This window comes from Talaromyces amestolkiae (genome assembly GCF_001896365.1).
Source record: "Talaromyces amestolkiae strain CIB chromosome Unknown scaffold17.1, whole genome shotgun sequence".
Classification (NCBI taxonomy): domain Eukaryota; kingdom Fungi; phylum Ascomycota; class Eurotiomycetes; order Eurotiales; family Trichocomaceae; genus Talaromyces; species Talaromyces amestolkiae.
In genome coordinates, this window is record NW_024468053.1 from 747,548 (window position 1) to 774,271 (window position 26,724).

The 26,724-nt window shown below is 48.3% G+C and overlaps 6 protein-coding genes across 6 annotated transcripts; 2 read left to right on the forward strand and 4 right to left on the reverse strand.

The window, feature by feature from the left end:
• Positions 1–689: 689 nt before the first annotated feature.
• BHQ10_008042 (uncharacterized protein) lies at positions 690–5,216 on the forward strand (the record flags this gene model as incomplete). The annotated part of the gene is made up of 6 exons (XM_040880805.1): positions 690–699; positions 760–2,637; positions 3,684–4,686; positions 4,742–4,814; positions 4,861–5,027; positions 5,081–5,216. 6 exons carry the CDS (start codon positions 690–692, stop codon positions 5,214–5,216), a joined length of 3,267 nt encoding a protein of 1,088 aa, XP_040736545.1.
• An 814-nt stretch (positions 5,217–6,030) lies between these two features.
• BHQ10_008043 (uncharacterized protein) lies at positions 6,031–9,613 on the reverse strand (the record flags this gene model as incomplete). Its single annotated transcript, XM_040880806.1, has 4 exons — positions 6,031–6,152; positions 6,211–7,464; positions 8,720–8,804; positions 8,903–9,613. The coding sequence occupies 4 exons, from the start codon at positions 9,611–9,613 to the stop codon at positions 6,031–6,033; spliced, it is 2,172 nt and encodes a 723-aa protein (XP_040736546.1).
• Positions 9,614–10,361: 748 nt separating this feature from the next.
• BHQ10_008044 (uncharacterized protein) lies at positions 10,362–12,390 on the reverse strand (the record flags this gene model as incomplete). The annotated part of the gene is made up of 5 exons (XM_040880807.1): positions 10,362–11,690; positions 11,745–11,844; positions 11,902–11,946; positions 12,018–12,186; positions 12,222–12,390. The coding sequence occupies 5 exons, from the start codon at positions 12,388–12,390 to the stop codon at positions 10,362–10,364; spliced, it is 1,812 nt and encodes a 603-aa protein (XP_040736547.1).
• A 230-nt stretch (positions 12,391–12,620) lies between these two features.
• Positions 12,621–15,411, reverse strand: BHQ10_008045 (uncharacterized protein; the record flags this gene model as incomplete). Its single annotated transcript, XM_040880808.1, has 4 exons — positions 12,621–13,006; positions 13,064–13,440; positions 13,732–15,323; positions 15,382–15,411. 4 exons carry the CDS (start codon positions 15,409–15,411, stop codon positions 12,621–12,623), a joined length of 2,385 nt encoding a protein of 794 aa, XP_040736548.1.
• Positions 15,412–16,616: 1,205 nt separating this feature from the next.
• Positions 16,617–17,477, forward strand: BHQ10_008046 (uncharacterized protein; the record flags this gene model as incomplete). The annotated part of the gene is made up of 4 exons (XM_040880809.1): positions 16,617–16,665; positions 16,740–16,818; positions 16,885–17,016; positions 17,081–17,477. 4 exons carry the CDS (start codon positions 16,617–16,619, stop codon positions 17,475–17,477), a joined length of 657 nt encoding a protein of 218 aa, XP_040736549.1.
• An 832-nt stretch (positions 17,478–18,309) lies between these two features.
• BHQ10_008047 (uncharacterized protein) lies at positions 18,310–26,386 on the reverse strand (the record flags this gene model as incomplete). Its single annotated transcript, XM_040880810.1, has 10 exons — positions 18,310–20,177; positions 20,232–20,573; positions 20,634–20,825; positions 23,551–24,540; positions 24,592–25,187; positions 25,244–25,448; positions 25,507–25,751; positions 25,805–25,917; positions 25,999–26,144; positions 26,209–26,386. 10 exons carry the CDS (start codon positions 26,384–26,386, stop codon positions 18,310–18,312), a joined length of 4,875 nt encoding a protein of 1,624 aa, XP_040736550.1.
• Positions 26,387–26,724: the final 338 nt, after the last annotated feature.

Here is a 26,724-nt window from a genome sequence, read left to right on the forward strand (position 1 = left end):
TTTCAAGCTGTTTGGAAGTGCACAAGCACTGCTTGTGGTAGTCACGGTAGTGACGGTAAGACACTGAACGGCGGTGGACAGATCACAGATAACGGCTGGCTAGAGAGTCGTAAATCGGAAACAAACAACTATAGCTTGACCACAATCGCCAACAGAATCTTAAAGCGAGGCTCTGTAGGTAGTGTATCGAAGAATGGGGTGCGGCCGTGAAGAGAGCTGTAAGTCTTGCTTATCGCAACGTGGTGGTGTTGATGCGGAGGAGGCGGGATGATGTACGTATGTGCCTAGTGCGGCTGTGCTGCTGTGCTGCTACCTGCCATATCACCGGCCTCGGCGTAAGCGGATACAACGTCTGCTGGGATGACTTCATTTTTCCGGCCAAGAATTCTGTATTCGGTCAATTGAAGAAGATTCACTGACCTTATTGATAGTAGATGTTTGTCTAGACATAAATTGTAAATCCCGATCTCTGCACATAGCGCTCACAGAAGGACTAAATGGGGTAGCCCAATCTCCGCTATTATTCCGTTCCGTAAGTGTTACAACTTGTCGCAACTTGAACATCACTTTCATCAAACATTCAGCTTTTTGCGATTTGGTCGCAGCTCGTCCGATTACTAGTCCTACGTGTCGTCACCGCCAGAAGTATGATTCGCTGAGGTTCTGGTCATAGCAGAGGTCTTTCAGAGATGGCTACAGGTACATTAAGTCATCTCGAGTACAAACAACATATTCATGAAACCAGCTGATTTCGAACAGTGCGCATCTGTGTTTGCGGTGACGAGGGCACTGGCAAATCTAGTTTAATCACATCTCTCGTCAAAGGCGTATTCGTCACGAATAAGATCCAACCGGTCCTGCCACAGATTACCATTCCTCCTACAATCGGCACTCCTGAAAATGTCACCACCACAACAGTCGTCGACACGTCGGCGCTTCCACAAGAACGAGCCAACTTGGCCCGCGAAATTCGAAAATCGAACGTTATTCTGCTCGTGTACTCCGACCATTATAGCTACGAACGAGTTGCCCTGTTTTGGCTTCCTCATTTCCGATCTCTCGGTGTAAACGTCCCGGTGGTGTTATGCGCCAACAAGGCCGATCTTGCGACGGATATGACCGATGCACAAGTGATTGACGAGGAGATGCTACCGGTTATGGCCGAGTTTAAGGAAATTGATTCATGCATTCGCTCTAGCGCCCGTCAACACCGAAATGTTAACGAAGCCTTCTTCCTTTGCCAAAAAGCTGTGACACATCCGATTGCGCCGCTATTTGATTCCAAGGAGTCAGTACTTAAGCCTGCTGCAGTCGCTGCGCTACAACGCATTTTCTATCTTTGCGACAAGGACCGCGACGGGTTTCTCTCCGACAAAGAGATTGAGGACTTCCAGTTGAAGTGCTTCGGGAAACCGCTGAGTGAGGAAGACCTCGTCCATATCAAGGAAACAATATCAAAAGCCTATCCGGACGCTGTCACCCCGGCTGGAATCACTTCCCGGGGCTTTCTCCACTTGAACAAGCTTTATGCCGAAAAGGGTCGCCATGAGACTGTGTGGATCATTCTACGAACTTTTCAATATACCGATAACCTTTCATTGCAAGAAACATATCTTCACCCCAAGTTTGAGGTTCCGCCCTTCTCGTCCGCCGAGCTGTCTCCAGAAGGCTATCGCTTTCTGGTCGATCTGTTCCTGCTTTCTGACAAGGACAATGATGGTGGACTCAACGACTCGGAGTTGGCGTCTCTGTTCGCACCTACACCAGGACTGCCAAGTTCTTGGGCAGATGACTCCTTTCCATCATCTACAGTACGGAACGAGGCAGGTCATGTCACTCTACAAGGCTGGCTGGCTCAGTGGAGTATGACAACTTTCACATCTCCAAAGACCACACTCGAATACCTCGCTTATCTCGGGTTTGAGTCATCGGATCGTAGCAATCCGTCGACAACAGCTGCTCTCAAAGTTACGAAGCCACGAAAGAGACGACGACGCCCGGGCAGGGTCGGTCGTAATGTGGTTCTTTGTCATGTCCTCGGTGCTGCCGGTGCAGGCAAGTCTTCACTTCTGGATGCTTTTCTCTCCCGAGGTTTCAGCAATACGTACCACCCTACAATTCAGCCACGCACTGCGGTTAATACCGTTGAGCTTCCCGGTGGGAAACAATGCTATCTCATCTTGGATGAGCTCGGCGAACTAGAACCGGCATTGTTGGAAAACCAGAGCAAATTGTTGGATCAATGCGACGTGATTGCATACACTTACGACTCTTCAGACCCAGACTCTTTTGCTTACATCACCAAACTTCGAGCAAAATATCCTCACCTTGAAGAACTACCAAGTATATTCCTCGCATTGAAGGCGGACCTGGATCGTACCACCCAACGAGCCGAATGCCAGCCTCATGAATACACGGCACGACTGGGCTTGCCGGCGCCACCACTTCATGTCAGCGCTACTTGGAGTTCGATCCAGGAGGTTTTTGTGCATATCGCCGAGGCGGCAATGGATCCTAGCACCACGTTCCCACGCACTGAGGAGGATTTGGAAAGCAAGTGGGTGTCTTGGGGTATCGCTCTTGGTGCTGTTGTATGTGCTGGAGCTGCTGCTGTTGCGATATGGCATCGAGTGCACAGTAGCAGTCCTTGATCTGCCTGTCTGTCTGAACATAATAATAGATACCCAATAATGTATGAATAATGTTTTGTTTTGTATGCCTCTCTAAACATTGTAATGATTGTATACAATTGAAATCCGATCGTTGATTGGCTTGACTCAGGCTGCCACGCGACATTGCTGCGCCTTTCCTTAAAAAAACTAGTGATATATCAATCAGCGTCATGATTGGCCATATCCAAGAAACTTATGCTGCATTAATCCATATCAGGACTAGCCAATTACCCCAGAAGTGCTCCCGGACTCCGTGGGAAGCATGGGCCCAGCCGTTGCGTTCGTCCCCTCATCCTCGCTCATTCTCTCACTCATTTCCAACTTCGCGCTTCTCTCAACTATCCGCTTCTCACCGTACCGTATCTTTGTCCTGCATAATATTTACGCAGCATTGATCTGTGCAAAAAATTCGACAATTGATGGTCACTTCTACCTCCGACTTTCGAGCCCAGTAATCGGGATTCCTGCCGGGACATGAGAAACATCTGTTAGGCTTTATCCGAAACCATTTCTGACGATATCTACGCCTGTATATGGAATTCCAAGAGTCATTTCGTGCCATATAAAACGTCTTGGTATTCGCGACCGAAAGCGCCCTTATTCCGGCTTGGTTCATCATCAGTTCTACAATCCGACTGAGCTAGGATCGCACCTAATTGAGATTACTGTGCTTGGTAAAGCCAATTTTGCATAGCATACTATCAACTTTACTTTTTCTTTTGGATAGAAACAGCATCAGGAACCATGTTGTGAGTATAAGCCATTGAAGAGTGCGCCTAAGCATGCTTTTGCTAAAAAAAAAAAAAAAACCTCAGTGTTCTTCCTCCTCCGCCGCCGCGATACTCGATACCCGTCGCTTATGCGGCGGGKGCCGCCAATGGTATGGCCGTGCCCATCATCGAGACAAACAATGTGATAAAACATCCTGAAGGCGGCTGCCCGCTTCAAGTCGGAGAGGGTATGAACCAAATGTCGCAGATAAATCGGCACCAGACATTAACTATCAAGCAGGAACATATGAGCTCGTTGACGATTTACACCTAGCGACACCTCCGCCACACCCTTCTGAAGCCCCGATTGTGAATCCCAACCCTCTCGCAACCGTTCCAAACCCTCCCACCTCCGGCGTGAAGATGTCTCTCGTTATCACAAGCAATAACAAAGGTCCTCCAAACCTCTACAGTTCAAGAGCATCCGCGTTTGATCTAAGGAGCATCAAAGAAAACGAGAAAGAAGGAAGACGATCAGAAAGTGGAAGTTGGAGTTATATTTCCGCCCCAGCTTTCGGAGAAGGGAATCCGGCATTGATGATTGCGCCGGTAAGGGACGGATTGAAACGGAGGAAACCCAAAAACAACATCGTAAAGAGTAGCTCGTCGTTCGTCTCTCGAGTCATCACGCATGAGTCTTCGGCCAAGCGGTTGGCGGATCGGAATCCGGATGGACTTTTTGCGTTCGCCAATATAAACAGAGCATTCCAGTGGCTTGATCTCAGCGCTTCGAATAAAGAGGAGCCTATTGCGAAAATTCTGTTTACCAAAGCACATATGCTGTGTCACGATGTTAACGAGTTGTCCAAGTCACCATCACATATCGATATTGTCATGGGATCGTCTGCTGGTGACATTATCTGGTACGAACCTATATCTGCCAAATATGCTCGCATCAACAAGAACGGTGCTGTCAACAATTCTGCCGTTACGCATATCAAATGGATACCGGGATCGGAGAATCTGTTTCTCGCAGCACACGCCAATGGTCAGCTAGTGGTTTATGACAAGGAGAAAGAGGATGCGCTTTTTACGCCGGAGGTTGAAGATGGCGGTGCATCGTCGAGTAAGGCATTGCAGATATTGAAGTCAGTCAATTCCAAGAATCAAAAGACGAATCCAGTTGCGGTGTGGAAATTGTCGCATCAACGCATCAATTCATTTGCGTTCTCGCCAGATAAGCAGCATTTGGCGGTGGTCCTTGAAGACGGAACGTTGCGTGTTTTGGACTATCTCAAAGAAGAGTAAGATCAACTGCTTTCTACATTGTTGATATAACCTGCTGATTGCGTGGCTTAGAGTCACGGATATTTTCGCAAGCTACTATGGCGGCATGATCTGCGTCTGCTGGTCTCCAGACGGCAAATACATGGTGAGCGGCGGACAAGACGACTTGGTAACAATCTGGTCTCTCGCAGAGCGCAAAATCATCGCTCGATGCCAAGGCCACAACTCTTGGGTATCAGCCGTCGCATTCGATCCCTGGAGATGCGATGAGCGAAACTATCGACTGGGCAGTGTCGGTGATGATTGCAGATTACTTCTCTGGGATTTCAATGTCGGCATGCTTCATCGACCGAAGGCAGTACGTTCCTCTTTCTACTTCCAATTAATATTTAGTATATTGACTCTTGATAGCTTCAAGCAAACGCCCGTCACCGCAACAGTATCACAACCGGAGCCCACCCACTCAGCCGTCACCGAACAGACAGTCTCAGCAACCGCAAGAGATCCGACTCTGATAGAACGGAGAAACCACTTGATGACGAGGTAGATAATCTTCGTCATCCAGTTGAATCACGAACCATGACCGCATTGCTTCCGCCTATTATGGTGTGCTCCATCCTATGACTCTTCCTGCTGACGGACAGAATGCTAACGATTAAACAGTCTAAAGAAGTAGGCTCCGATCCAATCTCCTGGCTAGGGTTCCAGGAAGATTTCATCTTCACATCTTCTCTCGAAGGTCCGGCCTCTTCTCCCTTCCTCCTCTTTCCACGTCGTATCATACTAACAGAAGAAAAAAGGCCATATCCGCACTTGGACCCGACCCCGAGAAGGTGTCACAAACGAGTCTCGCGCAGACCTCTCATCAACCATGTCCGCGACTGGTTCTGGCGCTGCTGCTGATCACTGATTGCAGACCTCAAAATCTTTTAACTTTTTCTATTTTCTCTTTCGATTTGCAAGTAAAGCATATATTTGAGCAATGATTGATGATGTACACTTTTCCTCACTTGATGTCCTTTGGAATTATTTTGCGATGCAATTTGGTTTTTGTCTTTCTTCCGTCTTTGTATAGGAATGGGATATTTCCGATTATGTTAAGTTTTGTTCAAATGATCCAATTCTTCTTGTAACAACTGGGGGCCAAGTAACTAATGAGGACATCATTCTGCCGGGGTAGCTTCCTGGCATGAAATTTGGCCTCACGGTTATTTGCGTCTAGTTTCTCTCCCTTACATTATAAACGGAATTTCATGCCGCGTACCTGAACATGATATCAGACGCATACAAGACCCGTGACAGGTCAAGAGCACATCCGAGCCTGCTGTACGGCTTTGATTGCACACAACATAATAGTTTGACTAAGATTGCATTGGGCTTTCCACGCTCCAGATCCAGGCTTGCTCTTGTGCAATCCCATTACTGGGCCCAGCGAAGTCTGTATCGGAGTCCAGGGGTATGTTCAGATTATGCTCAAAAAGTACTGTGAACGGCAGTGAGACATGGATTTTTAATAGGGTTGGTTAGCGGAATATGCATACCTTGGTCAAGGTCAAATAATGCCTGCGAGATTGTGGTATCTTCCACGAAATCTGGAAGAACCCCCCTTTGAGCTCCTTCAATTTCAATCATATCAACATGAAAATTGGGTTGCTGCCCTTCGCTTAAGGCCTGCACAGGCTGTGTGTTTGAATCACTTCTATAACTCAAAATATCCTTTAACTCTTTCTCCATAACTAAGCGCGTCAACCGTTCCAGTATCTCAAGTCCCTGAGCTGTGAGGGGGGATTCTTGTGCCCTTGACCTCAAACGTGCCTGCATTTTCATAAGCCGGCGCAATCCCAACTTGCACCGTAGAGATTCCGGGGTCAAGGGCTCAATGCTGGCCAAAACGCAAAGCATTACGCCAGCAGTGAATGTGTGGATGCTGATAAATGCGGCGGCATACGTGTCAGCGGCGAGTGAGAAGATGGGCGACTCTGCAAGATGTGAGGTGTTCATGGCAGCGTCGCGGCAGGCCTGTAATGAGAGATGAGATGTCTTCTCGGACAGGTTGGGAAGAATTGTTGTTTCGCGCCATCGACCAAGGGTTGTTCGATATGTGAGAAGAGGCCGATGAACAAGTATTCTTGCGTTTTCATAAGCAAGCGAAAGAGCGAGCGCTTGGAGATGATAAACATGACTTTCGAATCGAGGGCCAGATGCACCAACGTCGCGATCCATTTCTTCGGCAGAAGAATATACTGGAGGTGTACTTTGGGTAAGACGCAAATTGTCTGGAATCTCCGCGTTCCACTTTTGTATTCTGTCATCCAAAAGATGTACCTTGCGTAAAAGGATTTCCAAGTCAAGTGGCGCTGAACGCTCTTTGCTGCCTCCTCGGGATTGATGTGAGCCAATCCCGTACAGATCAGTCAGAACATCCTTGAGAAGGACCGAGAGTTTCGACATCAGGTACTTATAAGACAGCAGAGTAGCTGGGCACTGGTGAACGGCGTTATAACTAGCCGGTGACTGGCCAGGGGAGGTAGCCAACGGGTCCAAGAATTCCACGTTGCAATCCGCATCAACGATACCGTGCGGATATCCGTATGATATAGAGCAGAATGTCTCTATCTCATAGATAGCCCACCAACATCGTTTGCGAGTCTCGATCTTCCGCTGCGCTTCGGGGGATGTTACCGGTTCGGAATTGGACGGCTTGCGGTGCAAATTCAAAGCTTGCGCAATTCGTAGTCCACATCCACAGACTGGCCATGCCAGATTTGGACTTCCATGGAAGAGGTAGTATGTACCTAGCAAAACACAAGTTTGAACGGCTTCAAGTGATCCCGTCGCAACTATATCTAACAATCTGGACCTGATGGTTGAGAAAATCCTATCTTTCAACGCTGTAGGATCGACATTTTGTGTTTCCAGTAGATGCTGTCTATATTTTCCGGTGTATTGCAAGGCGATAGCAATAACCACAAGAAAAGTGCTGATTATAGCTGGATTAGGGGTGGCTTCAACAATATCTTTAAGTGGCGCGTCATATAACTTCGGCCATTTCTGCCTAAAATCCTGTTGATGGAATATGAGCATGAACCAGTGTATCCGATCAAAGTATGTGTCGACCAGTAAGGCTGCTGTTTCGCGGGGTGGTAGCAGAGAGAGCAGTTCTGTTGTGAAACATCTTGAACCTGCTAATGAGGTATTTAGTGGACGCCCTGACCCAGCATTGGTTATGACGGCAGATATATCTGATGCCTGTGGTTCTTGGCCTCCAGGCATAGCTGTTGTCATTGACGCGTCTGGTGTAGTGGAGTTGTGAAACTGAAAAGCCTGCACAAAATGAGCAGCTAGATCATATAGTAGGGTAGAAGTCATCTTGCACTTACCCCTGCTACTAGTGACATCGTCGAGCTAGACCAAGTCTGGTCGTTGAGATTAGTACCACATTCCGACTCATCCTGATCTTTTGAATTTTCAAGTCGGTTCCGACGCTTAGTTCGAGAACCTGTTGCTCGAAAGGGTCTGAACTGATCCTCCGGACCAGTTCGACAGTCGATGCCCGCGTGAACACAAAGAGTGCAGGGACGCTGGATGTCGCACTGAAAGCAGATTAAGACAAGCTCGGATGGAATCTATGTGTAAAGATAGCTGACCCTAAGCTTCTGACGTCGACAACGCTGGCAAGCCCTGCCGACTTTACTTCGTTTACCCCGGGAAGCCATGCTTGAATCTATCAGGCAGGTCCAATGTCTAGTTGGTAGAAGTCGGTACGAACCGCAGTGACTATAATGGCGTTTGAAAGCACTCCATATAGTTCAGTGTTGTGACCGAAAATAAATGACAGAACACGCTCATCCATAGATAGTGGTGTAATCGGAGGAAATCGTTTTCCGGAATGCCGTGATGTAAATGGTACATACTTTGTCACGACTCCACCTCTATCTCTCACTCTACACACTACCTAGGAACGGCGTTCACGTTGCTCACTACATCCTTCTTTGCTAGATTCTCTAGTATATGTACTGCTTTTGAGCTAATTGATTGTCTTCAACATACGTGGTCCAAAGGTCAGCCAGTAGCCTATCCTAAGCATGAGATCTACTAATATGAGCAGATCCAGAAATGCATCATGGCTGACGTGCTACAACGCATGCTGTTACGAACAATTGAATCAAGATAAATTCCAGTTACCAATTACCCAAGGCCCTGCTGCTAATAACCACCCGCCTTTTCAACCACAGGCTTGAATGTCACCGTCACAGGCTCGTTGCCGATGCCCCTTTTCCTAGCCTCATCCAAAATCGCAACAGTCGCCGTGGCGCCGATACGGGTGACACCAATGCTCATCACATGAAGCAAATCATCAAGCGTGCGAACGCCTCCAGCAGCCTTGATCTGGACCTCAGGCCCAGAATGCTGTCTCATAAGCTTGAGATCCTTAATCGTTGCGCCAAGGTAGTTGTATGACCCATCGCTCTGTTTCACAAATCCATAACCCGTAGAGGTCTTGACAAAGGCAACTTTCAGCCCGGTACAGATTTCGCAAAGCCGGATGATATGCTCAGACTGGAGGTAATCGTTCTCGAAAATGACTTTGAGGATTGCGCCGTGCGCCGTGACGGCTTGGTTGATAGCGTCGATCTCGTGCGCAACGTACTCCCAGTCTCCTCCGAGGACCTTGCCAATGTTGACTACCATATCAATCTCAGCTCCTCCTGTCTTCGCAGCCGCGGTAGCCTCAGCGACTTTGATTTCGGTGGTGCTGTTTCCGTGCGGGAACCCGATCACGGGGCACACTTTAACATCGGTTCCGGTAAGCTCCTGCTTTGCAAGAGGGATGGCATACGGCTTAATACAGGCAGTGGCCACGTTGTTTTCCCGGGCGATTCTGAGTCCGGAAAGGATGTCTTCGTCCGTCATTGTTGGATGGAGGAGGGAGTGGTCGATCATTTTGGCGATCTGTGCGAGTGTGATGGTGATGGCGTTTGAAGACATGTTTGCTGTCCTGTTCTCATGCAACGACTTGAATTAGAATATTCAGAATATGACCTCTTAAAAGGAAAATATGGAAGTAACTTGGGGTGTTATATAAGGTGCTTCGAGGCAACATGTGTTTCCGGCGGGTTGATTACCCAATTCGGAAACAGAACCTGGAAAACGCTACAAATCTATAACCCTACGTGTTGATATTTCATGTCAACGAAATTACTAGGTAACTTCAGTATATAATATGAAGTACGTCTGTGGTAAACCATTCCGTCGGGGTGTAAAACCTGAACACATCGATCATTGTACCTCCAGTTGAACCAAGACTCATTCTTCCACATCGAAACTAGGGCTCGTTCCTTTCTGGAAGTCATTCCGCCGGATCAACTTTCCATTCTCGCAGGAAGTCAATGATTCTATACGTCTTATATTGCTTTAGCGAGAGTCATTCTCGTAAGCAGGCAAAAGCAGTCAGTCATATCTTTACAATTTTAGTAAGCGTACTGCTTGATTCGAAGGTCCAAACAACTAAGTATATAGAGACGGCGCAGATTGAGGAGGATACGTGCGCCTCAAACTGATTTCTACTATAATACAGATTACTGATATACAGCATAAAATATGTGCATGATTATCTCGCAGACTCTCACTGGATACATCGAACTTGGTAGAATAAATTCAGCCAACTCAATGCACTAATTAATGCTCTTATCTACTCCCATACATTAGAAAACAAATCATCATTTGCCGCAAATCCCCCTGCAGCAGGCTTATTGCCGCTAGTACTCGTGGTGGTATTGCTAACAGGTGCAGCGCTTGTCCATCCGCCAAAGTCATCTTCAGGAGCGACTGTTGCTGCTGAGGTAGTAGTGGTGGTCGTAGTGGTGGTAGCACGGGCTGCGGGTGCACCCCAGCCTGCTCCAATGTCGCCACCAGTCAAGGTATCGGGCATCCTCATTGAGTCCGTAATAGAGGGCTGTGCTGATGTGGTCGGCTTCGCGGCTGGAGGTGCAGGGGCAGGGGCAGGGTCTGGGGTACTCCAGGCGTTTCCTCCCCATGGATCAATGCTGGACGAAGAGAACATGCTCGTCACGTTGGATGTGGAAGTGGTAGGTGCAGCTTTTTGGGTAGGTTGAGTGGAAGTGGTGCTGGATGAGAGGTTGAAGACGGATGAAGTCGGCTGAGAATATGCTGGAGGCGATACTGGCTGTGATGGGGCTGCAAGATCGAACAAATCGTTAGAAACGCTCGGTGCTGGTGGTGCCGGCTTTGCGGGCTGTGACACTGGAGATGCGAAGTTTTGTGTAAACCCGAAATCAAGTCCGTTTGAGGAAACTGATGTGTTGCGGGTGGTGGTAGGCTTTGGTGCCTGTGTGTTTGATGCTATACTATCGAACAATCCTGCTCCACCGGTAGACGCCGGAGAACTCACTCTAGGTGCTACCGGGGGCGATTTTGGACCGCCAAATCCTGTCAAGCCCGCAAAAAGATCGTTGGATGGTGATTGTGGCTTCTGCTGCGGCTGTGGAGACGTGACTGACGGGAATGTCAATCCGCTAAAGGCATCCGTCAGGCTGTTCACATTCGACTGTCCGGAGGCAGTTGTTCCGATTGACGATGTGCGTTCATGCTGTGCCGGCGCAGGTTGTGGCTTCGGGGCAGTGGCATATAAAGATAGAATAGATTGCTTCAAATCGGGTCTCGAAACTCCTGCTTGGGCACCAGATGTAGGGGCCGTACTGCCAGGACGACTGACTGGGGTAGATTGGGTACTACCGAAGAAATCCAAGCCTAGCAACGAGTCTGCCGGCTTTGTCTGTTTCGCAGCAGCGGATTGCGCCGAGCTAGGAGGAGGTGGAGGGCGAGCAACGGCCGTAGGTCCAGTTGTACTGGGTCGCGCAGGAGGGCTAATAGCGTCATCGTCCCCAAAGAAATCAATGGACGGCTGCGGTTGTCGGCGAGCGGGCGGCTGGCTAGAGACGGATACACGCTGCGATGCGGAGCGCTCAAGTTTGGCTCTTTCCTGAACAACTGCAAGTGGCTGTATAATGTTAGATCGGGGAGTTTAAAGTGGGAGTGGTATGTCAGGGCGTACAGTATCGTCATCATTTCCTAGGGTGGAGGGGTCGGGCATCGGTCCGTCCATCACCCATCGCTTGGATTCATATTTGGTGCGAATGAAATTCTCAATTTTGCTAAAAATTTATGAGCCACTGAAGACATTCAGATCAAAGAGGACAAGATGGACTCACGATTCGGAGGGAACATGACCAGGCGCCAGCTTAGCTTCCCAGTACCTGAACATCCGATGAGGATTAGTCGAAATTCGCACGGTTTATATCAATGCAAGAGAAGACGGAGAACCGACTTATTAGCACGTGAATTTCCCCATTTCAAAACGCTCTGCAATTGTTCGTCCGTCCATGCGTCAAGGTCGACGGATTTGACTCGGCTGATATGCGTGCCCATCCCTCTGTGGATGCCTGAGCAGCGGATGCAGATGAAAATGCCGAGATTCCATGAGGCCCATCGTGGATCTAGCAAAGACACAGTTAGTATCGTTGTATCTGACTCGACTCTTGTGGTGAATCCGCAGCGGGGAAAGTAGCGGAAGGGGAGTCGTGGTCCATACGCTTGTTTCGCTTGCAATCCGCACAGGTCTTATTCGATTCCAATTTCAATAAATTCTTGATGGTCTGCTGGTTTTGCGCGGCGCGAGCGGGGTCCGGACGCCGAGACATTGCGGCGATTGTGGAAATAGTAAATTGGAAATGAGGCTATTGGGTCGCCAGTTGGGAGAATAGGAGGAAGGAGGAGAAAGTGTTGTGGAGGTTCAAGTTGATAACGGCGGGAAGCCGGGATCCACTCGCTCTCTTTCCGCTGTGGCAACGCTCGTCATATCCTTGTATCCCTACTCGCCATACCGATTCACGATGATATACAAATCTCATTAATTGATGAATCTATCTAGCTAGACCTTAGATTCCTGCTTATCTCCCTTCGCGCCCGCCCCATCTTCGCTGAACTTCAAACTGACACTATTAACACAATGCCTCTCATCCGTCGGCGTCGGGAATCCCTCTCCCTTAAACACATGGCCCAAATGTCCTCCACAGTTGCTACAAACAATCTCAGTCCGCTCCATGCCAAACGCCCGATCTACATGTCGCGTAACCGCTCCAGGCACGGAATCGAAATATGCAGGCCAGCCACAGCCGGATTTGAATTTGGTGTCTGCCGTGTAGAGCGGCGMATCGCAGGCAGCGCAATTGTAGACACCTTTGGAGGGGTAGTGTGAATCGAACTCACCGGAGCCGGGGCGTTCGGTTCCTTTTTGACGAATGACTCGGAATTGTTCTATTAAAGCAAGCTTAGTATATAGATATCCTCTGTAAACCAAGTAGATAGACATACCTGGACTAAGCACTGCTCGCCACTCTTCATCCGTTCGCTGATCGGGATAAGTCATATTGTTTTCTGCGCTGGCACTAGAACTGAATAGCGATCCGAGAAAAGAGAAGAAAGATGCGGACATCAGAATCTTCTTGGTCGGTGGGGGAAGTTGAGGTCTTCCAGCACCGGCGTGAAATCGGCGCGTGCGATCGATCGATAATAATGCGGGGCGTTGTTGTAGGCCGGTAGAGATGGTTTGAAGGGGTGGGTAAGCAGTATTAAATAGGTTGCGAGGTGCCAGTGTAGATGTGAACGTTGTTATCCGAGGTTTGACGAGGTGCGTTGACGCCATGAAGCAGCTGTCTGGACTGTCGGTGATTTGTAATTTTTCGCTGAGGCTTTTTATTGAAATCTTAGTTAAAGGTCATCAATACACCGCCAAGGATTCCGAATATGGTAAAGACTCTAAAAATGATTCCAAATCCCAGTCTCTCAGCCTTTTTGTCGTGGTTGGAAGACGTGAAACGTTCGATCTTGGAGTCTTCGAAATATCTACGGGCTACGTCATCGCCACTCTCGATAAGAGATTCCATAATCACAGCTACATTTCCGGACTACGCACTTGATATGTCAAGACTTTGTATGTACATGCGTCGTTCAATAAATGTCATCACTGAATAGATGCTCACTTTGTCCGACGTTTGCCGGTGACAGTGAGTACGCCCTCGCTTACTTCCACCTTCCATCCTTCCCTAGCCAACATCTTGCCCACTGCAGGGCCCAAACGCGATGTCCCATCACGACTATGGCGGCCTGCGCCAGTAATAATCTTATAAGACTTTCCAGAAATACCTCCTATGGTGTATCTTGCATCTCCCAAGCCTTCCCACCATTGGCATACGCGACTGTTCGCAATGCGCACAGCGTCCTGGACGCTAACTCCGTGTAAATCGAGTATATCCGTCGTCGACTGCAAGTTGACGAATGCATCCGCAGCGGCGGATGCCTCTCTTTTGGCTCTCTCGAGGTGGTCACGACCCACAGAAGCGTAGTATGCAGCTGCGCCACCCATCAATCGATCTGACTTACTGCGCCGATACGCACTGGATGCCTGGTTGAAGGCCGTCGAGCCTGCTACAAAGTGGGCATCCGCCATGTTCTGCGCAACGCCATAAGTAGACGTCAATCTAGGATTTATGATTGGACTTCGCTTGGGCGTTTCATCCTCGTCAAGGACAGGGGCTGGCGCATTGATTCGGATTATATCTGACAATTGAGGTACTGGCCGGAAGATCATGGCTCTAGCTAGTTCATTTGCAGCAGATACTGACTTTCCTGTTATGATGAGCAAGCCTTCCAAGGTGGTGGCTGGAATATTAGGAAAGTCCTGGGTAAGCTCAGCAAGCTGTGAAGCAATCACGGCATCTTCGCTGACCACCGTCGGAGCGTGAGATATAGCAAGGTTTTCGATGGTTTTCGCGCAAGACGCGTGGTTCTTGTGATATGTGGAAGTCACTGTTTCCTTCTTGAGCACTGATGAGGTTCGGGAATGAATAAATTCCAGGTCTTCCTTGGCAGCGTCCCATTTGTTTGTTGGAGATCTAGCTCTAGACGGTGCCATTAGGTTTTCATCATTCGCGAAAGTAGGCGAATTCTTAGCTCTCGCTCTCTTGTTCTTCCCTTTTCGTTTTCCATTGGTATTGGATGACGCGAACCCTTCAATACCCTTGGGTATCGAGACGATTGTATCTTCATCAACATTAGGTTGACTGTCAAAGAACGATAAATTCAACAAAACATCCATTGAACGGTCCACATCATAATCGCATTTAGTCAATGTATGTTTGATGGTGTATTGAGTCACCGAAGGAAACATTTCCGATAAGTAAATTGACTTTTCTTCAACCGTCAAGCCAGTCAAATTGAGTGACCCATCAGGACTAACAGTGTATCCTCCCGTTCCAATCTTCCTGCTATCATCGCTTCCGATCCAAATGGATGATAGGTCGGATTGTAATGAAGTGATATCGGTATCTTCTCTCGATCCATTGGTATCATTTCGCGATGCGGTACCGTCGGTCTGAATAGCTTCTGCCGAAGCTAGACCGCCTGTCCCTGAAGGATCAAATGGTAGATCTTGCTGCTCTTCTGCTGAGACTTTCAAGGCATCGAGTATATCCTTCAATTGGTCTAGACTCGCGGAGTCCGTAAGATCGAAATCGGAAATGATTGCGCTGAAAAGCGCAGTATCGAGCGGTGGGCAATAAGCATTTTGCAACTCCTGTAAAAAGAAACGTTAATTGGGTGTTGCTGTGCGATCATTCTCCAAATATACGAACGCTTAACAGGTCGTTTGTTTCGTCAACCATCGTCAAAGTCGCAAAATTTGTAACCAGGTACTTGATTCAATGTCGCATGCATCACTTCAGGAGGTTGCCTTCAAAACACAACAACGATTATTCAGAATAAAATAAGAATGCAACGCCCGTGGAATGGTGGTAGACTACGATGTCTACTCCAAATGCCGCCGGAGACATAAGATTGAAGAAAGTTGACGCAGCGGAGGGGCTGGAGTCCGAGTGTTTAGCGCACCCTTATCGATAAAGGCATCACCACCATCAGTGACGGCATCATCCGACAACAACGAATTGCAGTTGTTTTCATATTTCTAGTCTTATTCGTGCAGTTGATCAGATTTGTGGCCAAGCAGCCAGTGAAAAAACTGCAACATCGGACATATTTCCCCTCGACAAGACCGCTCAGCGACTCGTCCCTACATTGCATCAAGGGACTCGTCTGAAGTCTGAACCGAGGGAAATACAGTATTATTGAGCCTTGAACTCCCTGTGTCACTTGATATTTCATTCCGAAGGTTCACTGAAGGAGACCGGCATGTCAATCTTCTACCATGAACAGAGGTAGCGAATGGTTGCCTTTTTCCGATCCAGGCAGAACCACCCCTTATCATGGCTCACGCTGCATGCACACCGAATATTAGGTTCTATTTGAAATTCGCGTGGAACAAGTCAAGATGACATACCATTGGCTCCCGAGGTCTCCTTCAGTTCCTTGGTTTCGTTGAATAGTGCTTCGATCATTTCACTATCAAAGGAGTGCTTCCTGTGTCTGCGGCTATTTACCCTCCTTGCAGACGTTCCGTTAGGCTGCCGAAAAAGTAATTCGCAGATCTGACAGGTACATCTGCAGGTTTATATGCTCTATCGGAGGCTTCAATGTGGGATGTGTCAGGGGAACTATTAGATATCTTGTCGAAGATCCTCCTATCGTTTGTCCCTGCCCTAGTGAAACAGAGGTTTCCTATGGAAGGGGCGGTCAAGGGATGTCTCAAACAAGGATTTGTTAACAATTCTCTCCGAGTTCCTATCTGTAGCCCTTGGCCATTGCCCCTATATCCCCGATCCTTATCCAACCCTCTTGTGTGACAGATGTCCGAGGGTTTTATAAATGGCCCAGGTTCCGACCATCGAATCCTTTACCAAAACATCTACATCCTCCAAGTTAACCAACATAATCATCAAGAGACCTCCCCTTTCAGCCGATCCTATCATCCAAAATGCAGGTCAAGTTTGGTACCGCTTTTATGCTGGCAGCTTCTGCCTCGGGTAAGTGAAGCAATGATATATATGAGATCACAGCGCCGGAGCTTGCATTTACTTATCTTATACACATGCTATAGCACTCCAGGTTACCTCTCCTAGCAGAGGCGAAAAGTTGGATTTGACCAGCTCCAATGAGGTGACTTGGGATTCGGTTGAGTGAGTATCTCTTCTTTCCATGGCTGATTTCAAGGTGTACATCGACTTCTAAACGACTGATAACAGGTCCGATCCCACTTCATTCGATATCCAGCTAGTCAATGAGCATGTGAATCCCCCTGTCGTCAAGACAATTGGCACCAATGTCCAGACCAGTGCCGGTTCATATGCATTCAGCAACGTTGCTGCCGCAGTCGGGTATGAGCCCTGTCCTCTCCCTCTCCCTTTTGAATCATATCAAATGCTTACATGGCCAATAAAGAGACGACTATCAAATCAACCTAGTGTCCACCTCATCTGAAAACAGCGGCATTCTCGCCCAATCCGCTCAATTCGACGTCTCCAACGCCGCCGACAGCAGCAGTAGCAGCAGCACTACTAGCACCGGCACATCCACATCAACACGCAGCTCATCAACCAGCACCGATACATCCACCACCACCTCCACATCAACCTCCTCTTCAAGCACCGCTACATCGAGCACGACTAGCTCAGGCGCTAGCTCCTCTGGAATTCGTACGAGCTCAAGTAAGACTGCTACTGCAACCTCCACTTCTACATCTTCTAGTATTTCGGCTACTCATACAGGTGCTGCTGGTACAGTTGCTGTCTCGGTCGTGGGATGTGTGTTAGGAAGTGTTTTCGCGCTATTGTTGTAAGCAATGCTTTTCATCCCTCATGATGATGGAGGTTTTGGATTTTATTCAACTTGATGATGCGTTCGTATGATGGCCAAGGGGTATACTTAATAATAATTCGATGCTATGAAATTAAGAAGTTATTTCCTATCTGTCCAGTCGTAAATATGCAGCATTTAGTAATTCTGAAAGACTCTCTTTACACGCCTGGGCATCCTTGTTGGTCATCTGGGGGCAGTATACGAATTTTTACCAATGGACTGTTCCTCCTGCAAGTTTTCCTGTACAGTCTATGGAATGCCCAAGCTCGTATTGTTGACCCAATTCATTAGAATCTGATATTGGATCTTCACGACTCATACAATCATTGGTATAGAGGAAAAGCTAATGTACATGACTCCATGAAAACCATTTCCTGGGAATATCCGCCTTCGGTCTAGAAAACTTTCGCTGCGCCTGTCCTTCGGATAACCCCTTGACTCCGGAGACTTTGGAAAAAAAAGAGGGAAAAAAAGCATGAAGGAAATTGAAGTCGTACTCATACATAGACATAATTGGAAGAAAAGAATAAAAAGAAAAAAGCCTGTCCAAGGTCTTCCTCACAATGGATTGTTCGAGATTGGACCAGAAGATTTTCGCACTTTTCACCACAAATTAGGAGAAGAACCGCCATGCAAAATCGTCGCAAAAAGAAAAGATACCGTCATGAAAAGAATCGCTGGCATTCCAGCGAAGACCAACAGATCATCCTCAACAGTAAGGACAACGTCGACTGCCCCCCAATAATCATCCTCACTTCACGCCAACACACCCACAAGAACCAACGCAGTTGTTTAGAGCTTTTGCGCGTTGACTATTCACGTTGATCCTTCGACGATGGGATAGTGTTAATGATGAAGATGATTTGATTCAAGATCACACTCAGACTGCGATTTTCACAGCATTTTTGGATAAGAGTCTGGAATCGGGCGAGAAATAGCTTGTCTTTGGGCACTTCCGGGGCGCTCTGGCCTAAGACGTAAACAGATTCTGGTAAATGCTCGGTCAAGTTACGCAGAATCAATGCGGCCTTGTATGCGACTCCAACCGGTTCTCTGAGTTCGTTGATAGGAGTGTTGCGGAACTTTTGAGAACGATAAACGCGCGGCTGGAGGACCTTACGTTGGGGAATAGGAGGTTGCGCACTAGGTTCACGCGGCTGAGGTAAATGGCTGCTAATGTGTCTTATAACCTTCATGACATCGGTGTTGGGAGTCTTGTACTTAGAGCAACCGTCCCAGAGGCACGCTTTTGGCGACTGCTTAGCTTTGTCGAAGTTGTACCGATCAGGCTGCTCTACCGCTTCCCCATCAGTGTGCTCTATGAAAACGTGGTTGCGAAGCTCCTGTGGGTCAGCGAACGCGCGATCACAAGGTTGATCACCCACTTTCCATTCGCAAAAGAGATAGGGMCACCCGTCAAATGTCAAGGCAGTTTCCAAAGGTCGAATACCTCTGATGATGAACCTTGTCGAAGTCTGCCCATTAGGTCCTGTAGATGGAACAACTTGGGCTTGAGCATTTGTGAATGTGGCGCTCACGTTTTTGATGAACTCGGCAGCTGCCAATGCATTAGGATGGGATCCGAAACGCATCTGGTATGCCTGCCACAGGGCAATCTGGGTGATCTCGCATTCAGGATCCTCAGCGAAGCAGCAGCGAAGCCATTGAGAGCTACGTTCTGGTTCGGCCAAAGCCATCAACTGTCTGGAAAGCTCTTGTGGCACCTTTGGAATTGTGGTAGAAGCCGGTGCGATCTGCTCTGGCAGTACCTCCACCTCTTCTATTACATCAACCGCGTCGTAGGAAAGTAGGTTGACCAATCTCGGGATCAAATTGACCGTAATATTCACCACATAAGGAAGATACCGGGCACTGGACGGCTCAAGCGTGTACTGGTAGAAAAAGTCCATAATAATACTGAGCAATTCCGGGTCCGGTTCCATCAGTAGGTATGTCGCAAGGTTGGCAACAAGGTGATGCGGTACGGCTACCATGGCCTGATTCTTAGCATCGGGGATCTCAGACGAGAAGTGGATGATTGCCCAAAGAGCGCGGATAATGTGAGCGCGGTCACGCGAGGTTGTACATTCGAAGAGAGATATGCATAATGGGTCGTACCGTGCAGTATGCATGTACTTAGTCACCTCTTCAGCAATATCAAGAGCATCGTTCTTCAGCTCGTTGAAGCGAGGCTGTTTTGGAAGGTTGGTCATAATGCAGATAAAGTCCCGTATAAGTCCCTTGCAGGCCCATGAGATGTAGTAGGCATTCACGGGGAGAAGGCACATGTTGCGCAAGACTAAAGTGGCTTCCTTGCACCGGCGAAGGCGACTGCTGAAGTCTTCATCTTCAAGAGTATCATCTGGTAAAGTGATGGGAAGCTTCTCGATGCGTAGGAGGATGTCATTCGTTCCATAGAAAGAGTTCAGGACGTTCATGCGATGCTTTTTTAGAGGGAATAACTTTGGATTGTGCTCGCATTCCCACTGTACGCCAGTCAAGAGTTCGGTAACCCCGATAGCGATGTACATTAAGTGTTCCGCTAACATGGGGAACCCTTCAAATCTAAATTTGTCACCGCGTGTGTTGGATATCTGGATGAGATGAAATAACGCGAAGTCCTGCTCTTGAGGGTCGGGACACATTAATCCCATTAGAACGCGGCGGTAAATATCGTGACCTAAAAGATATTGTGAGCAGGCATGAATACAGCAGCTGAGGTTATTATACTCACTTCTGTCAATTTCCAAGAACTGCAGTGGGTAATACGGGTCGTGATAGTCGAACTGTTTGGCCTCTTTTCCTTGTCTTCTGAATTGTTCAGGCCTGTTGCCAGGCGTGGAAACATCTCTGGTTGAGACAAGCAAAGTCTCTTCGCCAAAAGGAGAATCGATGCGGGTCTCGCCGCTCTCGACTGTATTCGGTCCTTCTGCACCCGTTGCCTGAAAGCTTGGTGTATACGACAATGGAGTCTCTTGATTTGAGGTAGCTGGCTGGGTGACCGAACGTGTCTGGCGTACTGGGGCCGTGTCTGGAACGAAAGGTTGATTAATCTTAGGTGCCTGGCGAAGGCCTTCTAAACAAAAGTTAGATTTAAAAAAACAGCTTGGCCATTGTCAGAGAACACAAGACTTACCACGATGACCAGACCGCGTAGACGCCATATCGCCTAATTGTTGCTCGTAGTACGCGAAATAAGGGTCTGCTGAGCGTCCAGCACGTAGTTGGTCGAGCAGTTGTTGGATTCTCGCCTTCTTCTGAAGAATTCTGTCGCGACGACTGTTGGAAGGAGGATTTTGAGAATTCGCCGTCGCAGACTCCCCAGCCACTGAGGGGTTCGCTTCAGTAGTTGAATGAGTCCTCTCGAGAGTTGACGAGGACGCTTCAGGTGCCCACGAAGAATAAGGTGGTGTTGAGTCCTCCTCAGTCTTTATGCGGGCTGGGGGAGCTGTTTGGCTGCGGGAAGCTCCGTCAGCCTCCATCACAAAAAGAGAATGGTTCATCACGTGAGCCATTCGTCACGTGGAGATAAGAAAACCAATATGCGATAACATCTGCAAAACAACAGCCAGTGTGAAGGTGATGAAGATGCTCAACTAGAACAACAAAAGCAGCAGTGTAGAAGAAAGAAGATGAAAGAAAGAGGGAAATAATTTTCTAGGTGGTGAACATGACGCTGAACTCAGGTTGCTGAACTTAGGTTGTCGTGCAACATGTTCATGAACACTACCAGGCTCACGATAGCAGCGTGTAATTTCACATGGCAAATCACCTCGTTATACTAAACAGGTACTGATTCAAACCTAGTTCTCATTTAATCTCCGCTTTTATTCAATCTAAACAGCTTCATGTAAGAGAACGGCAGGTTCTGTTCTCAGCCTGAGGKGTCAATGGCTCCTTCCGAAAGGGGACATGCATCTCGGACGCGACTTCCTCAGCTGCCAAAACCAGACCTTTTCTTCCCAGCTCTTTTCTCACTCAATGCTGGGTTATCTCTGAAATCCCTGATGACCAGACCGTATCTCCATGTCTGTCCTCCAGCGAAACCCACACCAGCCTACGCTGCTCGCGCAGTATCCTCTTGTGAAGTACTCCTATGCCGAAACGTCCTCCGACCAACATGGCCCTATCAATTGGACCCATGTCCAGTCCAATGATCTGACTATTATTTTTGAAAGCGAGCCAGTTCAACAGAAACTCAGGCTTCGAGTAGTCCGAGCGCGCGAGCAATTGGTGAGTTTCCGTCAGTCTTCGAGACATCGCGTTGCTAATCTCATCCTAGGAAGAAGTTGATTTGAACGAATTTGCTCAGGAGGCTTCCCAGCAGAGCATCGCCAGACAGAACAGAAATACAAAACCACAGGTAGCTCTGCTGGTGAAAGACCCATGTCTAGCTTTTCGATTCCCATCAAGCAGGGATCAGGTTCGAGCTCGCTCCTGTCCTCGATCTGCATATGCTGATTGAGAGTTAGATGCATCGGTTTCAATTGAAATTCGCGTCGAGTCTAGATTTTCGGGAAGTGATAGACATATTCAGAAAACTCAATTGTCCTTTCAGCGAGACATCATCAGATCAGAATATGCGCTCGACAAGCTCCAGGCCAGAATCGTCGTCGTCACGAATCACGAACTCCACAAGCCCAGCTTTCAACGGGGGCATGGAATGGGTACAAAATCCGGGGTACTCCAATGCCCGCTCGTTCAATTCGGGGTTTATGCGGAGTCACACTACATTGGGAGCTTCTACAGACAGAATAGTAGCCAACGGTACGGTCACTTACCCTAAGGCCAGCGTCGATATGCGTGTTGTTGCTAATATGTGAAATCCAGCATCCCCGCCGACTTCATTTATGCCCGACTTTTTTACGCGAAACGCAACCAATACTCCAGTCCTGAATGAGTCTCAGAAAGGTCACTTAGGCACTCACACATTTACACAAATCGCAGACACTCGAATTCAGGAGTCAGAAAGACCCATCACGTCACCCGGTTTTGATAGTCAAGCTCTTGAGCAAGCATTGCCTCCGAAAAGGGATCTGCCTTTTTCAAAGCCTGGGCCACGTCTATTGAATATCTCTTCGCGGCCGGGAACTTTGTCGGAGTCAACAAACAATCCGGATACTTTAAACACTGCCGCCACGACTGCATCCTCGCGACCAGTCACTGCGCTATCACGAGTGACAGTTCCAGCAACGAGCTCACCTGCGCGACAGCTCCGTCTCGAGCTCGAAGATAGTCGACGAGGCAGTACAAATCAAGAACGGGGACAATTACCTCGAGCACTGGTCCCTGCATCGTCTCCTCTACTTGAAACGTCTGCTTTTGGATTATCGAGCCCGGATGGAGGCAACATCCTATCGCGCCATAATACAACCACGCAGTCACCGAGGATTCCTTTAAACTTGTCCCCTGTGCAAACCAAGTCATCTCCAACCTTCCGGCAAGATCAGCAACAATATTCACCAAACCTAAACAATGCCAACACAACAACAAAATCGCCAGCATCATATGCCCCAAACATGACCTCAGCAGACTTATCTGCATACCTCACAACCCCCGAATCAGAACGCTCGCAGTTGGTCAACAACTGGATTTGCCAACAGCTCGAGGACGATGGCTTTCGGGCATTGTGTCAGGACGTAGAGCGCGTTTGGCAACGGATTGCATTTGGGAGTCGTAATGGTGTGTAAGTACGGTCAAATATAGCTGGATTGTGATTTATCTACTCAATTTCGTTGTGCCTAAAAGATTGATTTGGCTGTGGTTGACCATGATCTTACATGTAGATTGAGCACAAGTATATATACGGAATTAGATATTTTCTCGATTAGAGATGAGACCTATCAACCCTGACACAGTATTACGCCGACTTTAAAAATGATTCAGCAAACAGTCAAAAAAGGATAAAGGAAAAATCAAAATACATCCATCACAGCAACAGACCCTAGAAAAACAGATCCCGACGCCGGAAAATTTCACAAGCCACCAAACCAGCAATGAAATAAACACACATTAATTCGTACAAAATCAGTGACGAGATCCAGGCGGCATACTTAGAATATTCATAAACCCTCTCCTCAGCGCAGAGCCAAAATCGACCATGACCGCACCACCTAATCCAGTCGTCGTTGGTGCTGCTGTTTGTCCCTGTTGAGCGGTGCCGTTTCCAGGTCCAGTTCCTGATCCAGCCTCATTGGAGATGTCCATTGCGTTATTGTTCGCGGTGCCAGTGGCAGCGGCAGCGGCAGCTGATCCGGATGCAGATGTTGACGGAGCAGGAGGCGCGCTGCCGTCTTCATTTGTGGCTGTGCCTTCTGCGCCGACGGCGAGGTCGGCTAGATGTTGTAGGGATCGTTGCTCGTTTAGTCCGAGAGGTGGTTGCGATGACGATACGGTGTTATTGTTGGCATTGTTAGTAACGGGGTTGATGTTATTCGTAGAGGACTGGTTTTCGGTTTCTTCCGTGCTTGTATTTTCCTTGTTCAGAGAATGACCGGATTTCTCAGCTGCAATCCAAGCACGAAGCTGCTGATCCCATTGAGGCGTGCTGAATATATCCTCAAACTCGCCTGCGTTAGCAGTAGCTTGGGCCCGGCGGTCTAGAATCTGCTCGACGTCTCCGAGGATTTTCCAGCAAAATTCGGCGCAGTGGGGCAGTTTTGATGCTTCTAGGAGCGTAATCACGGCCAAGGACAGGGAGTAGATGTCAATCGGCGAAAGGATGCGAGTCGTAAGGACGTCTTTGTGCATTTCTTTCACAAGTGCTTCGGCTGAGTGGATGACTTCGTAAGGCGCGAAGACGTAAAGGAAGCGCGTGATGTAGAGGTTGACTGTCCAGTAGACTTGTGGTCCGAGAGCTTCGATATAACCGGCTGGAAGAAGTGTAGCGTCGGTGTTAGCAAGACGTTGTTCGTGGCCCAGCACAACTTTGAGGAGGTGGAATAGTAAAGAGCGAGATGCTTTTTTGAATTTGGAATTGAGCGATAGTGAGTCGTGATCGATCTCGATGATGCGCAGAGCCGCGGACAGTTCACTTGAATATGCTGCGGGAAGCGTTAGCCAAGAAGAACGATGAAAAAAAAATCAAGACTTACAGGTAAGTTGCACAGCGGCAGGGCCCATAAATGAATAGTCCGAAGGTAGATTGATGTCTTGAAAATCATCCTCCACGAAATCACGTTCGCCCATACCAACGAGATGCCATCGACAAAGAATACTTGCAGAAAACCAATCACGGCGGGCGACATTGGCATCGGAGTCTATATCCTGGAAATCCGGGAATAGATCACGGTTTTGGTCGAACTGCTTGGCAACTCTATAAGCCAACGACATCAGATGATCAGCCAAAGTCTGCTTTGGTATTCCGTTTCGTCCGTGCAGATTTTCAGGCCCACGCTTGTCGCAGTCAATGACTAGGAAGGACAAGGTTTGAATCCAGACGAGATTGACGGGCAATATCCGCAAATTGTACGGATCACGAAGATGTGCAGAAACCAAATCAAGAGCGCTTTCAAGAGAGCCGACGTCGGTGAAAGTGCCTCGCACACGATCGGTGTTTGTATGGGTTACTGCATAGAGTGCGTGGGAAAAGACCTCCTGTAACGTCCGACTGCATTTATGTAGAATAGCGTGTAATCGCTCTTTCGAGCTTGGAAGTATTGGCAGTATGGGGTGAATCTTTTCGTAGTACCTGCAAATGACAGCCATTAGACAAATTTCATAGTTCTTGGAAGACAGAGCGCATACGCTTTCAATGCACCTTCGTCGACTACAAAAGGCTTCGTGTCGTCGTTGGCAGGCTGAGACAGAATTCCAACGACCGACTCAACAGGCAGCGTCAGATCGTGGTCGCGATCAAGTCCATCACTCCAATATGGCGCTGACAGCTTGGGTTGTGGTTGGTGCATGCCAAACAGAGGATAGCTCTCTGGTAGATTGACGGCAGTTTCACCTTAATGAAAACAGTAAGCAATGCGCAACTTCCAAGCCAAGAACAATTTCAAACTTACCAACTGTCGCCTGGCCACGAGGCGTGAATGTAGGCTGAGTCAAAGGCAGCCCGTGAATACCTTCGCTCATAGAAAAGGTCCGTTTACGGCCCAGCAAGTTCCCATCAATCGGAGGAGAAAACTCGTGGTATCCACGCGGAGGCGATATCTCGCTCATACCCTGATACTGCATATCTTGCTGCGGCATTGGCGGTTGCATTTGGGACTCCAGAGTGTTCAATCGCTCGGCTAATTCCTTGATATAACTGGTAACCCATTAGCCATTTGTGTATGGTGCAGCGCACAAGATTTCGCTTACCCTTTGCTAGGTCCTCTCTTCATAGGCACGCGACTGAACTGGCAAGCGACACCAAGACGACGACAATTCGAGCATGTTTCAACACCGGACTCTGAAGTGGCATCGCAGCGGACCTGATAATTCGAGGTGTGTTAGTTAAACTGGCAGAGTGGCGAAAACAACGCGCCTCCTGTAGTATAGAAGGCGATGCTTACTTTCTTGCGCCTACATTCATCGCAAGCCCGGGAGACCTTGGATCGTTTGCGACGGGCACTTTGATCGCCATAGCTCAGGTCGTGATTCGGATCGACGCCGACTTGCTGATTGGGAGGGAAAGCAAAGGCATTGTTATGTTGTTGATCTATATTTCGAGACGCGACGTTAGCCAACCGCGGTAGGTCATAACAGACGCATTACGAACGTACCATTAGTCGAACCATCCCCAAGATTGTTACCAGCAGCATCGCGCGATAATTCTGCTGTCAATATTTCATCGGCAGTAAGCTGACGATTGGCGAAGTATATGGCATTTTGGTTGACTTGCGCAGAGTTCGCAGGGTACGAGGGCGTCTGAGGCAAATCCGACGTTTCGCGGGAATTCATTTTGACTGCACCATCCAGAAATTTTAATAATGAAGTTGCTTTGTAGCAAGTCACTGAGCATACAATACCAATAAAATCAGCGAGGTGAGACAATGTGGTAGTTGTTCTCACGAGTCGCGACGGAGCTGTTGCGCGCGAGTTGGAAGAAGAGCGAGGTTTACTCTTAAGAAAACTAGCTAGGCATTTTCATACTGGGCGGGGAGTTTGCCTTGGCACGCACAGAAGACGTGCCGCCTGATGACAAAATAGAGAATCATCGCGCGACGAATTTACGAAGCTGTTGGTGTGGTGTGTCTTAGACAGCATCAGAATAGCTACCCTGAAGCTCTTTGGCCAGT